Below are 15,143 nucleotides of genomic sequence, written 5' to 3' on the forward strand. Positions count from 1 at the left end.
CTTCTCTGCACTCTTTCCAAAGTCTCAACATCTTTTTTATAATATGGTGACCAAAACTGGGTGCAGTTTTCCACGGGCGGCCTTATCAAGCTTTCACATTTCAAATGAAACTTGTTAAACCAGTTATATATCTCTCTCTCTTTTTTCCTCCAGGTTTATAGGTAGTTCTCAATTTACAACCATCATTAAGCCCAGAATTACGGTAATATTTTGTGTTAGTCATTACAAAGGTCATCACATGCCCACACCTAACTTTCACGACTTTCTGCAGCAATCATTAAGCAAAGACGTTATATCCAATGAGCGATTTTACCAGAAACAGGAAATAAACACTAGTTTTTGGCAATTTTTTTTCCATTGCCATTGTAACCTCAGTCACTAAACAAATGGTTGTAAGTCGAGGAATATCATGTACCAGGAAACTTACCAGTTTCTTCTTTTCTATCTCACTTTTCACAGTCTCGTCTTCTATTTCAGCTGCTTCATCTTCATCTGAAACTTCTTCCGTTTCCGGAGTTAATTTCTTCCCTTTTACAAGAATTTTCCCTTTTAATTGCTAAGAGATATAACAAAAATGCAAACTATCAAGTCGTAAGTGTCGATTTACGACCACAACTGAACTCAAAATTTCTGTTGCTAAGCGACACGTTGTTTAAGTGAGCTTTGCCCCATTTTACGAACTTTCTTGCCACAGTTGTTAAGCGAATCCCTGCAATTGTTAAGTCAGTCCAGGGGTAGGCAACCTTGGCTCTTTTATGACTCGTGGACTTCAACTCCCAGAATTCCTGAGCCAGCATGGGGGAACTATGGCCCCTTCATGACTCGTGGACTTCAACTCGCAGAATTCCTGAGTCAGCCACGCTGAGGGGAAAGGGAGAGGTTTCCATGCTGAGCTATGCTGGCTCAGGAATTCTGGGAGTTGAAGTCCACGAGTCATAAAAGAGCCGAGGTTGCCTACCCCTGGCCTAGGCCTAGGCCGCTTTATGACTCGTGGACTTCAACTCCCAGAATTCCTGAGCCAGGCATGCTGAGGGGAAACAGAGAGGTTTCCATGCTGAACCATGCTGGCTCAGGAATTCTGGGAGTTGAAGTCCACGAGTCATAAAAGAGCCGAGGTTGCCTACCCTTATGACTCGTGGACTTCAGCTCCCAGAATTCCTGAGCAAGCATGGCTCAGCTTGGAAACCTCTCCCTTTCCCCTCAGCATGGCTGTCTCAGGAATTCTGGGAGTTGAAGTCCATGAGTCATAAAAGAGCCAAAGTTGCCTACCCTTGAGCTAGTCACGCGTTTGTTAAGCAAACCTGACTTTGCCTGTCACAAAAGGTGGATTATATGGCCCCAGGAACACTGCAACCGTCATAAATGCAAGTCCATCTGGTGAGACCAAGACGAAGGCCTCCTCCGTGGTGGCTCCTTCCTTAGGAGATAAGATTGCCCCCACTTTGATATTCTTTGGCAAGGCCCTGAAGACGTGGTTCTGCCAACAGGCCTAGAGACTCCAGAATGATCTGGAGCCCATTAAGTAGTTGGTTTGATTGTTGTCACCGGGTGGGGAGAGGGCTCTTGAGTTTTGGATTATGGTTTTATTTCTGGAGTTAAGTGGCTGTATAAATCTTCTTAATAATTCAAACAGACAGGCACCTGCCATATAACACCCCAGATTTAATAGCTGTAATTAAGAATGACAAAAAAGGCTGGATAGTGGACATGGTAGTATCCGCAGGGGACAGAACAGAAGAGAAAGAACTGGAGAAGATAACAAAATACAAAGGCCTATAAATTAAATTAATAAATTAATAAAATAAATAAACAGAAATAGAACAAGTGTGGCAAAAGAAAGCAAAGGTAGTATGGTACCCATATGTCTATGGAGACTCGCAGCCATCCAGGTTATAGTCATCCCAAAGTTGCTTTTTTTCCCAAGAGGCAACTGGACTTTCTCATTTTTCTTCGAAAACATTTCACTTTGACAAATTCACCATAAATCACGCATGTCAAACTCGCAACGTCACGTGACGTCACACGACGTATGGTGACTTTTTCCCGGCAATGGGGAAGGCACGGTTTTGTTGTGATGCATCCAGCCAGCAGGCCGGCAGTTTGACATGTCTGCCATAAGTCATTTGCAAAAAAGCAGATTTACCCGGAATAGCTGACCTCTATGAGACCTTTAACTCCATCAAGCATCCCCATCTGGTTAGCCCAGATCCTTTTCATTAAACTAGACATGCCCAATTCCAGCAACCATCTTCATATGTTTTAGCCTCCCGTCCCCTGATCAACTTTGTTGCTTTTCTCTGGACTCTTTCTAGAGTCTCAATAGCTTTTTAAAATTGTGGCAACCAAAACTGGATGCAGTATTTCAAGTGTGGTCTACCCAAGGCATAATAAAGTGGTGTTAACATTTCACTTGATCTTGATTCTATCTCTCTTTTAATAAGAGTCCACTAAGATCACCAAGGAAAGGGACGTGGTGGCTCAGTGGGTTAGGACGCTGAGCTTGTCGATCAGAAGGTCGGCAGTTTGGCGGGTCAAATCCCGAGTGCCGCGTAACAGATTGAGCGCCTGTTACGCGTCCCAGCTTCTGCCAACCTAGCAGTTCGAAAGCACGTGAAAATGCAAGTAGAAAAATAGGGACCACTACGGTGGGAAGGTAACAGCGTTCCGTGCGCCTTTGGCATCCAGTCATGCCGGCCACATGACCACGGAGTCCTCGGACAAGCGCTGGCTCTTCGGCTTTGAAACGGAGATGAGCACCGGCCCCTAGAGTTGGAAACGACTAGCACGCATGTGCGGGGGAACCTTTACCTTTACCTTTAAGGTCACCAAGCGCTCACCTCTGGGGAAGGTAAGTTGGTTGCTTTGGAATCAATTGGTGCCACCAGCAACATGTCCTCCAAAATGGAGTGGAGGTGCCGTGCCATAATCTCCTGTTGGTCAAGACTGCAGTGATTCTCCAGAGATATAATGACAGGATACGGAGAGATCTGTGTGGAAAAGAAATGAGCCCATATCAGTCTACACTGATTTAGAGGAGCAATAGTTCTTAACTGCAGGCAGAGAATTTCAACATTCAGAGAATTTAAAAATAATATTGACGACTTCACCATCCGTCAGTTGCAAAAGGCAGCTTTACATGGACCAGCTTACATCCTGTGGCAATACCTTTAAGACCATCAAACATCCACATCTGCCTATCCCAGGTCCTTAGGAAGAATTTCTGAACAGTTTGAACATCTGGCGGACTGTGCCGTGAACCACGATAATAATAAAAATGGGGTGGAATTTCATGATATCGCTCAGAGTGAAATCATTGAAACACTTGAGTTAGACATTGGACCTTTACAATTATTGCTGTGCTAAATACGGTATGGTTGCCAACCCTGGTTAAGAACCTGCTTGGCCTAATGGTTAAGACACAGCTTAGAAAGTGGGAGACTGTGAGTTCAAATCCTACCTTAGACATGAAAAGTAACTGGGTGGCTTTGAGCCAATCACTAGGAGATGGTGAGTTATAGCCCCGTCTTAGGCATTAAAGCCAACAGGGTGACTTTGGGTCAATCATCCTCTCTTACCTTAACTCATCTAACAAAATTGTTGTTGTAAAGAAAACAGGAGGAGGAAGGATTATGAGATGTGTCTGCCAGCTTCAATTATTTGTAAAAATAATAAAGGCAGGATATGAATAAATGAATGTGCTATGAGGGGTTTCCATAGATGGAAAAATTGTGTGTTTTATAATTACAAGATGGGTTTGTGCATGTGCATGTGACATTTTTCTCTCATTTGACCCCTTCCAATTGTGTCAAGAGAACAAACCCAAGAATTGCTAGCAGTTCCCCTGAAGCATTTTTTGTAAAGAAAGCCACAAGGTTGCTTTACCGTAAACTTCAACTGAACCAATTATTTGAGAGGATATCGTGTCCATTAAATCCAAATGTCTGTTAAATCCAAATTGAGGTAATTGATGTCATTTTTTTTGCGAATTTACTTGTTCTGTCCATTTAAGTTATATGCATTAATAAGTGCCAATTTACATCATTTGCCTAATTATATCAGAAGTCCCAAATAGGATAGGATAGGATAGGATAGGATAGGATAGGATAGGATAGGATAGGATAGGATAGGATAGGATGGGATGGGATGGGATGGGATGGGATGGGATGGGATGGGATGGGATGGGATAGGAGAAGATGGGATGGGATGGGATGGAAGAAGATAGGATAGGATGGGATGGGATGGGATGGGGAGGGGAGGGGAGGGGAGAGGAATATGGAATATAGAAGACAGGAAGGGAGGGAAAAGGAGAGGGGAGGGGAGGGGAAGGGAAGGGAAAATCTCTTTATTGTCCAAATGTGATTAGACACTCAAGGAATTGGTCTCTGGGTGCAGAAGCTCACAGTCTACATATAAACAGCAAGTCATAGGTCATAAACCAATTTAAGGAGCAAAACAATACTTTCAAACTTTCTAATTTGAAATATTTAATCACTTTCTGTGTTTAAATCTTTAAAAATTTGACAGGCCCTTGGACTTGGAAGAGAAGGCATCTCCCCTTACTTTGAAAGCGTAATTCTTGATGGCCTTGATGACATCGCTGAAGAGGATCTTGGACGTAAATGTGTAACCGTGGTAGATGATCGGCTCTGAGTTCGGGCCATCCCAACAATCGAGTTCTACACATCGGCAACCTTTCATCAAAGCTCTGTGGGAGAGAACATCAAAACCAGTTGTGGGGTGGGTTTCAAAGGGGGTTTCCCTTCCAAAAGAGGGTAACGTTAAGGAGAAACATTAGCAACCAGGTTTGGTGGACCAAATAGGACGTTAGAAAGTGTTGGTCATTTGGAGTGTCCTTGTGGGGACACAACATACAGGTAATCCTCAACTGACAACCACAACTTAGCCCAGAATTTATGTTTGTTAAGTAAATTTTGCCCCATTCATGATCTTTCCTGCCATGGTTGTTAAGTGAATCATCGCATTTGTTGAGCTAGTAACACCGTTGTTAACAGAAACTGGCTTCCCCGCTGACTTGCTTGTCAGAAGGTCACAAAAGGGGATCACGTGACCCCAGGACATGGCAACCGTCATAAATATGAGCCAGTTGTCAAGCATCCGAATGTAAATCACACGACCATGGGGATGCGGCAATGGCCGTGTGAAAAATGGTCCTAAGTCGCTTTCTGCACTGCCGTTGTAACTTCAAATGGTCACTAAATTTATTTATTTATTTATTTATTTATTTATTTATTTATTTATTTATTTATTTATTTATTTATTTATTTATTTATTTATTTATTTAATACTATTTCTATACTGCCCTTCTCCCGAAGGACTCAGGGCGGTGAACAGGGCAAGAATAAAAAATACAAATTACAAAAGTTAAAACAAGATTAAATAAATGCCCACATACTAAAATACATCTTTAAAACCAAATAAAATAACAATAATGAACTGTTGTAAGGCGAGGACTACCTGTAATCAAGATGGCATTTAGGACTACGCCACTAGCTGCGATCTTGATTTTTTTGAGTTCTTTTTGAAGACACCCGTTGTCAGCCATCTATTCAGATATTGGAAGTTCTTATCCAATAGCATACACGAGCCAACTTTTAAAAAAAACAAGGGAAAACAGGGCCCAAAATCTGGCAAGATCGCAACATATCCTGCAATTCTGGCGTTTCCAGCTAAAAAAATGTAAATTCACTTCCAATACTTGGCTGACGTAGCATAATTTGGGACTGAATGTGGGATAGATGAAAAGTGAGGCTTGATCTTGCTGGCCTGTGCCCAAATTTAATACATGCAACAGGAAGGGATTTATAGGAGATACTTTTAAGAAAAATAAAACTTTTGGCTCTGGACTGGAAAGTGGGGTGTTAGCTGGCCTCTTACCAACGTACCCCTAGTCCAGGTCACAAATGTAGACATTGGTCAGTGTAAAGGTGTTGTATATGATCCTCCAGATACTTATTTATTTATTAGATTTATATACCGCCCTTCTCCTGAGGGACTCAGGGCGGTGTACAGGGCAATTAAAATATAACATACAAAAGTTAAAAATAGATTAAATTAAATTTAGCCGCAAACAAAATAAATTAAATTAAATTATAAAATTATAAATTATAAATTATAAAATTTTAAATTTTAAAGAGTCCTTGGTGGAGCAGTGGGCTAATGCCTCCTTAAGTAACACCAGCTGCCTGCAATTAGTGCAGGTTCGCATCCCACCAGGCTGAAGGTTGACTCAGCCTTCCATCCTTCTGAGGTAGGTAAAATGAGGACCCAGACTGTTGGGGGCAATTAAGCTGACTTTGTAATAATGCCGCTTGGGGTGTGTGTGAAAGCCCTAATAAACAGGCATATACATAGAATGAAGGCTACTGCTAAGCTTGTAAGCCGCCCTGAGTCTTCGGAGAAGGGCGGGATATAAATGGAATTAAAATAAATAAAATAAATAAATAAAATCCCAATCCCTCAGTCCAGGCTGGCAAGCTCAAATAACCAGGTTTTCAGGTCACGGCAGAAACAGCGAGTCGGGAGCCATCCGGAGCTCCACAGGCAGCTGATTCCAGAGGGCAGGCATGCCCACAGAGAATGCTCTCCCCCTGTGGGCCGCCAGCCGGCACTCCCTGACCGACGGCACTCTGAGGAGACCCTCTCTATAGGAGCGCACGGGGCGATGGGAAGTTGAAGCCGGCAGGTGCTCCCGTAAATAATCCGGGCCCATGCCATTTAGGGCTTTATAGGTCATCACCAGCACCTTGAATCTCACCCGGAGGACAACCGGGAGCCAAAGCAGCTCACGGAGAAGAGGTGTTACATGGGAGTATTGGGAGACCCCCATCACAACTCGCGCGGCCGCATTCTGTACCAGCTGAAGCCTCCGAATGGTCCTCAAGGGCAGCCCCATTTAGAGAGCATTGCAGTAGTCTATTCGAGAGGTCACAAGCGCATGAGTGACTGTACATAGGGCATCTCGGTCCAGATAGGGCCGCAACTGGCGCACCAGGCAAACCTGGGCAAAAGCTCCCCTGGCCACAGCTCCTATGTGATCTTCTAAACTCAGCTGTGAGTCAAGGAGGACGCCCAAGTTATGAGCCCTATCTACAGGGGGTAACACCTCACCCCCTATAGTTAAAGATGGAATAGGCTGGATTGCCCGAGATGCCGGTATGTACAACCACTCGGTCTTGTCGGGATTAAGTCGAAGCCTGTTCCTCCCCATCCAGACCTGAACCGCCTCCAGGCAGCGGGACATCACGTTGAGGGCATCACTGGGTTGGTTCGGGGTGGAGATGAAAAGCTGGGTATCATCAGCATACTTTTGATACCCCACCCCAAAACCACGGATGATCTCACCCAGAGGTATATAAAGTTCATTGGTTAGATCTGCACAGAATATCTGGGACATGAACTCTGCCACATCCTGGGAAAACCCATTAAAAACCCATTTTTTATGTTCCTCTACGTCAGGGGTCTTCAAACTCGGCCCTTTTATGACTCATGGACTTCAACACCCAGAATTCCTCAGCCAGCATGGCTGGCTGAGAAATTCTGGGAGTTGAAGTCCATGAGTCATAAAAGGGCCGAGTTTGAAGACCTCTGCTCTACGTCGTTTTGTTTTGTCTAGTCTCTCTCCCTTTCTCTCTTCCCCCCCTCTCTCTTTCTTCCTTTCTTCCCCTGTCTTTTTCTCTATCTGTCTCTCTTTCAATCTCTCTCTCTCTCTCTTTTCCTTTCTTCCTGTCTCTCTCTCTCTGTGTCTCTCTCTCAAGTCCATCTCAAAGGGCTGCTGTTGTATGGAAATATCAGAAATCAGAGTCCTAGGTAGGGCGTGTTAGGATGATGGATGAAAGGCAGGCAAGAAAGGAAAGAAAAAAAAATCTATTAAATACTCTATGGTACCTGATATAGGCTTCAGTACTGCTGGGTCCTTTTAGCTGATCCTCCATGAGGTAGGTATTATGCGAAGAAGATATATAATAATGGCTGAGGGGTTGGGTCATATCCTGATACACTTGGCCGTGAGTTTTATTGAAAATATTCCCATCGGCAGAAAGCAAATACATCTGGAAGCCATCTTTGCTCATGGCTTTTTGCCTTTTAACTGCAAAAAGTTGGAATTAAAAAAAAGAAAAGAAAATGATATTCGGGGAGAATTGTTGTTGTTTAACTTAGTTTTCCGTTTTTCCCCCTAACACAGGTTGTTCTCGACTTACAATATTTTGCTGAGTGACCGTTCAAAGTTACAACGGCACTGAAATAAGCGACTTACGACCGTGGCAAGTATCCCCACGGTCACGAGATCAAAATTCTTAGGCTTGGCAACTGACTCATATTTATGTCGGTGTCCTGGGGTCACGTGATCCCGTTTTGTACAAGCAAAATCAATAGGGAAGCCAGATTCACTTAACAACCGTGGCAAGAAAGATCGTAAAATGGGGCAAAACTCACTTAATGACTGTCACGCTTAGCAACAACTCAATTGTGGTTGTAAGTCAAGGACTACCTATTCATACAAGAAACTAAATAATAAAGAACTTAGTATTAAGAAGCTTAGGATAGAAACTTCTGTAAGATAAGAAGATAGATAAGATAAATCTTTATTGTCATTTTTTACTGTGAGCACAACAGCACACATCAAAAATGAAATTTAGTTGCCCGCTCTCAAAGTGAAACATACATGACACACACCTAAAATGTACTATATACAACATGTGTATAGACCCACACCCCTATATATACATATACAAATAATTTAGTGCATTTTGCAGCTGTTAATCAATGCTGCGCTCAGCTCTAGATGTAAGATTTAAGCAACCTTGTGCTTATCAACATTAACATCCTAGAAAAAATAGTAATATTGATATAATCTTTTTTTTCCTTTTTAAAGGTTTCTGTCATCTAAAACATTAGAGGATCAATAAACTCGAGACAATACTAAGTAAATACCACTGCAGCCAAATAATATAATTTATTACCTGCGTATTAAAATAATAGTTAGAACAATTAACCAGTGGAACAACCTGCCTCCAGAGGTGGTGAATGCTCCAACACTGGAGGTTTTTAAGAAGAGACTGGACAGCCATTTGACTGAAATGGTATAGGGTTTCCTGCCTGAGCAGGGGGTTGGACTAGATGACCTCCAAGGTCCCTTCCAACTTTATATTATTATTATTATTATTATTATTATTATTATTATTATTATTATTATTATTATTATTATTATACAATAAAACAATATATTATCTTTTATTAAAGGAAAAGGTGTGGATTTGGGGAACAGTAGATGATGAGGGAGGAGGGGGCAATCCTGATCATTTAATTCTGATTTTTAGAATTAAAAAATGTAGCTTCAATTGCTTCTTAATATGAACTTCTTTTCCACACAAGGTGACAAATTGAGTAACGTACAGTAAATCCTTGACTTACAACTTTAGTGACTGTCTGAAGTTAAAACAGCACTGAAAACTGATTTACAACCGCTCAGTCCTCACATTTACAACCGTCATAGCATCCCCACAGTTATATCATCAAAATTTCGGTGCTTGGCAACCAGCATGTGGACCGCCATTTGCAAACTTCTTAGCCAACAAGCAAAATCAATGGGGGGAACCAGATTCGCTTAATGACTGTATACAAGTAGTCCTCGACTTTCAAGCACAATTGAGTCCAAAATTTACGTTGCTATGTGAGACATTTGTTAAGTGAGTTTTGCCCTATTTTACGACTTTTCTTGCCACAGTTGTTAAGTGAGTAACTCAGTTGTAAAGTGAATCTGGCTTCCCCATTGGCTTTACTTGTCAGAAGGTCTCAAAATGGGATCACTTGACCCCGGGACACTGCAACCATCATAAATATGAGTCAGTTGCTAAGCGTCTGAATGTAAATCATGTGACCATGGGGATGCCGCAACAGTCATAACTGTGAAAAAAAGTCCTAAGTCATTTTTTCCAGTGCCATTGTCACTTTGAACGAATTGTTGTAAGTCAAGGACTTACTTAATTTAGTTAACAACTGCTGTGATTGGCTCATCAGCCATGGCAAAATAGGGTCCGGAAATTGGGTGCAATTGAACAACAGTCTTGCTTAGCAATGGAAATTCTGGTCCCAAATGTGTCACTAGTCAGGGACTATTGTATCTCCAGTTTCCTGCTCCTCCACAGAGTTGCCCATCTGTATGTATCCCCAAGAGCCGTGTGACATAGTGGTTAGAATGCAGTACTGCAGACTGACTCTGCCCACTGCCAGCAGTTTGATCCTGACCGACTCAACTATCCATCCGTCTGAGGTCGGTAAAATGATGACCCAGATTGGTGTGTGTGTGTGTGTGTGTGTGTGTGTGTGTGTGTGTGAAACAGGTTGACTCTGTAAACCACTCAGAGAGGGCTGTAAAACACTGTGAAGCGGTATATAAGTCTAAGTGCTATTGCGCTCTCTCTCTCTCTCTCTCTCTCTCTCTCTCTCTCTCTCTCTCTCTCTCTCTCTCTCTCTCATCTATCTGAATCTAAATGAGGACGCAGATTGTTCAGGGCAATACACTGACTTTGTAAACCGCTTAGAGAAGGCACCATGAAGCGGTATATAGGTCTAAGTGCTACTTCTATCTATCTATCTATCTATCATCTATCTATCTATCTATCATCTATCTATCTATCTATCTATCTATCTATCTATCTATCTATCTATCTATCTATCTATCTATCTATCTCTATCTATCATCTATCTATCTATCTATCTATCTATCTATCTATCTATCTATCTATCTATCTATCTATCTATCTATCTATCATCCAACTGAATCTAAATGAGGACCCAGATTGTTGGGGGAATACACTGATTCTATAAACCGCTTAGAGAGCACTGTGAAGCGGTATATAAATCTATGTGCTATTGCTATCTGCCTGCCTGCCTGCCTGCCTGTCTATCTATCATCTATCTGAATCTAAATGAGGGCCCAGATTGCTGGGGGCAATATGCTGACTCTGTAAACCACTGAGAGAGGAGTATGAAGCGGTATATAAGTCTACGTGTTCCTGCTCTCGCTATTACCTGTTTCGTTGGGCTCATACTGCTCAATGAGAGAGAGGGCCAATTCAGGGTCCGCATCCTCCTCGTACTGTTCCTCTCGCAGGAATCTCACCAGCTGGTCCAAGGACATGACCGACTTCTCCTCCGCCTGATCCGAGAAGATGCTGTCAATCTCCTGGCGTTCCGTCAATATCTTGTAGAACACCTCTATCTCTTCGTCTTCCAAGGTGTTGGTCTTGGATTTGTCACACTGCTGTGAATGTAGAGGGAAGAAACAAAAGGACTTCTTTATAGGACGCAACCTAAACCAGGGCTGGACAATGCAACACTGGAAGTGGTCAACCTTGCCGGCTTAGCAAACGAAGCCTCGATCTCGCGAAGGAGATCAGCTGAAATAAGAAACTCACAAACTCTTCTAGGCGTAAGTGCTCTGGGCTCCGCTTTTTTGGAGAAAACAAGAGTCTAGATTTTAGAACTAGCAATTACAGCTCTCTTTTTCCTCCCTCTCCTTCCTCTGTACTTTCCCTCCACGAACCAAACCCGAGACAAACTGTCTACGGAGATTCTCAGTCTATCCAGGTCAGGATTGTTCCCAAAGGTGCTTTTTCAAGAGGCAACTGGAGTTCCTTTCTCTTTCCTTGAAGACGTTTCGCTTCTCACCCAAGGAGCTTCTTCAGTTCTGAAGGACTGAGCTGAAGGTGAACTGAAGAAGCTTTTTGGATTTGAAGCGAAATGTCTTCAAGGAAAAACAGTTGACTTTTCAAAAAGCACCTTTGGGAAAACCCAAGACACAATGGAGCTGAAAGAGCACCCGTCCCACCGTGGTTTGGGGGTACTTGCAAAGCAGTTTGGGGCCAAGATTACACTATGATCCTATCCTTAAGTGAGGACCACCTGTACTATCAAACATCAATGTGCTACATCACCCATTGCACACCAGAATGACTGGTGTGCAATGGGACAGTACATAAGGACAGTACACTATCAAAACACTAGTAAAGCTGTATTAGGATGATACTCCTCATCTTTCCTATTGCCTATACTTATCTTCCTATGACTGTAACTTGCTGCTCGTATCTTACAGTTTATATTGGGTTTCTTTGTACCCTAGCATGATTTATGTTGTTTGCTTAGCTATAACTCTGTCACTAAGTGTTGCATCTTGTGATTTATGATGAAGTGTTGTATTTCACGATTTATGAAGAATGTATTTTAATGTTGTATATGATCATGATTACCCCTATTACTTGTATGTACACTGAGAGCTTATGCACCAGAAACAAATTTGTTGTGTGTCCAACCACACCTGGCCAATAAAGAATCTATTCTATTCTGTTCTGTTCTGTTCTGTTCCGTTCCGTTCCGTTCCGTTCCGTTCCGTTCCGTTCCATTCCATTCCATTCCATTCCATTCCATTCCATTCCATTCCATTCCATTCCATTCCATTCCATTCTATTCTATTCTATTCTATTCTATTCTATTCTATTCTATTCTATTCTATAGTGTTTTCACAAAAATAAGACTGGATCTTATATTAATTTTTGCTCCAAAAGACATATTAGGGCTTATTTTCCAGTTAAGGCTTATTTTCAAGGAAATACAGTGCTAAATTCATCCTTCTGGCTGAGCATCTTAACTGGGGCTTATTTTGGGGGTCTAAAGAGTCTAAAGCAAAGAAACTAAAAACTAAATTAAAAATCCTTTTCCTTACCTCAAAGATCTGCCTGGCATAGCTGTCATCCATCTGAATGTTGACTTCCTTCATGAAACTTTTGAGTTCTTTAAAACTCATCTTGTTATCTTTGTTTGTATCTGCTTTCCGCAGGCAAGCATGAATCCAGCTGTTGAAATGATTATTAAGGAGCCTACATGGGAAGGAGTTGTCATAACTACTATTTAAAATTAATTACCTAGAAGCTATTGTTCGTGATTCTGGATGGCCCTCAAATCTTTGGAACTATGGAAAAAGTTATTCCTAACAAATCCAGACATTACAAGAAAATATCAGACAGGGCAAGGCTGTTATAAATTTGGGGTGTTGCGAAGAAAGGAAAGTGTATGTATGTAAAGGTAAAGGTAAAGGTTCCCCCGCACATGCGTGCTAGTCGTTTCCGACTCTAGGGGCCGGTGCTCATCTCCGTTTCAAAGCCAAAGAGCCAGCGCTTGTCCGAGGACATCTCCGTGGTCATGTGGCCGGCATGACTAGACGCCAAAGGCGCACGGAACGCTGTTACCTTCCCACCGTAGTGGTCCCTATTTTTCTACTTGCATTTTTACGTGCTTTCGAACTGCTAGGTTGGCAGAAGCTGGGACGAGTAACAGGCGCTCACTCTGTTACGCGGCACTCGGGATGTATGTGTAAAGAAAGGATTCAGTTTAAAAACAATTTTCTCAATGAGACACTGTCTTAGTTCAGACTATTCCAGTTGTCCATCTGAAGCCACCACCTATGCTGGCTGAGGAATTCTGGGAGTTGAAGTCCATGCCAATTTAAGTTGCCAAGGTCAGGAAACCCTGACCTGAGTGAAAACTAGAAGTGGGGCTCATCAATCCCAATGATGTAACTACTTCTGGGGACAAAGCTGTTCTTAGCAAACTTCACACAAATTAGGGTGTTTAATGGGTCTCCTTCTTAAATATCCAATGATATAAGCTTGTAAGCCGCCCTGAGTCTTCGGAGAAGGGCGGGATATAAATGGAATTAAAATAAAAATAAAATAAATAAATGTGAAGCATTCCTTTGACGATTTGTAAAACCCTAACATAAACCTCTGAAATGGGTATCACAGAATGTCTGTATAATAATATTTCAGATTTTGTCTACACATAGTCCTCAACTTACAACCGTCTGTTTAGTGACCGTTTGAAGTTACAATGGCAGTGAAAAAAAGACTTATGACTGTTTTTCACATTTATGACCATTGCAGCATCACCATGGTCACGTGATCAAAATTCAGGCGCTTGGCAACTGACTCATATTTATGACGGTTGCCGTGTCCCGGGGTCATGAGATCCCCTTTTGAGACCGTCTTACAAAGTCAAGGGGGAAGCCAGATTCACTTAATAATCATGTTGCCAACTGAACAACTGCAGTGATTCACTTAACAACTGTCGCGGGAAAGGTCGTAAAATGGGGCAAAGTTCACCTAACAAATGTCCTGTTGTTGAGCAACAAACATTTTAGGCTCAATTGTTGTCATAAGTTGAGGACTATCTGTGTTGTCGATGGGGGTCAGCTTTTCCCAACCTAATGCAGTCTAAATAATTTCAAATTCCTTTGTTTCATCAAAGTGTGTTAAACAACTTTCTTGTGTTCCACTGGCTCCTCCGCCTTACCCTAAACAAACACACAAAGCTAAATTTAATCCCAGAAATTATTACCTTAGAAAAAACTTTGGCCGGGGAGATAAATACAGTCATAGTAACTTTGGTCAAGGGTCAGTTTTGGAAATTATGGGCTTCAAAAGACTTGAATGAGACTGAATTGCAAAGTGGCAACTTTGGCCAAAGAGAAGGTAAATTTAGACCCTCTTTAACTGGAACACTGGCAAGTCTTGCTGGCAAGCCCTGGGAAGGCATTACAGGGTATTTCCCCCCCCCCCCCAAAATGGGCTTAATTAGAAGCTTTTACATCTGCCACTTGGTCAAAAAAGGTTTTGCCTATACATACTCCTAGATTTACAACTTTTCTTGCCACCATTGTTAAGTGAATCACTGCAGTTGTTCGGTTAGAAACATGGTTTAGATTTAGATTTTATTAGGTTTATCTACCGCCCTTTTCCCGTAGGACTCAGGGCGGTTTACAAGGTGTTTAAAACATCAATACAAAAATTTAAAAAACAATTAAAAACGATTAAATTCAGTCCCTGAAGTAGAAATATAAAAACCTCAATTAAAACTCTCAGCCTGGGCCGGAAAGCTCGAAGAGCCAGGTCTTCAGGTCCCGGCAAAATGAGCGAAGGTCGGGGGCAGTCCTAAGCTCCACGGGCAGCTGGTTCCATAGGGCAGGCGCACCCACAGAGAAGGCCCTCCCCCTGGGTGTTATCCGCTGGCAGTCTTTTACCGGTGGCACCCTGAGAAGGCCCTCCCTGTGGGAGCGCACTGGACGAAGG

General features: G+C 42.3%; 1 protein-coding gene across 2 annotated transcripts in view; it reads right to left on the reverse strand.

The window, feature by feature from the left end:
- The window catches only part of PLCD1 (phospholipase C delta 1), a 52,375-nt gene that overhangs the window by 15,455 nt on the left and 21,777 nt on the right, over positions 1 to 15,143 (reverse strand). For both annotated transcript variants that reach the window (XR_014494166.1, XM_083376981.1), the window contains exons 4-9: positions 12,743 to 12,872; positions 11,053 to 11,284; positions 7,906 to 8,107; positions 4,561 to 4,705; positions 2,838 to 2,987; positions 428 to 556 (exon numbers count right to left, since the gene is read on the reverse strand). Coding sequence is in view for 1 of the 2 variants with exons in the window: in XM_083376981.1 (XP_083233107.1) it covers positions 428 to 556; positions 2,838 to 2,987; positions 4,561 to 4,705; positions 7,906 to 8,107; positions 11,053 to 11,284; positions 12,743 to 12,872 (988 nt within the window). In the remaining variant the exon portion in view is untranslated. The remainder of the gene's footprint in view (positions 1 to 427; positions 557 to 2,837; positions 2,988 to 4,560; positions 4,706 to 7,905; positions 8,108 to 11,052; positions 11,285 to 12,742; positions 12,873 to 15,143) is intronic.

This window comes from Vipera ursinii (assembly GCF_947247035.1).
Source record: "Vipera ursinii genome assembly, chromosome: Z".
In the NCBI taxonomy this organism is placed as follows: Eukaryota; Metazoa; Chordata; class Lepidosauria; order Squamata; family Viperidae; genus Vipera; species Vipera ursinii.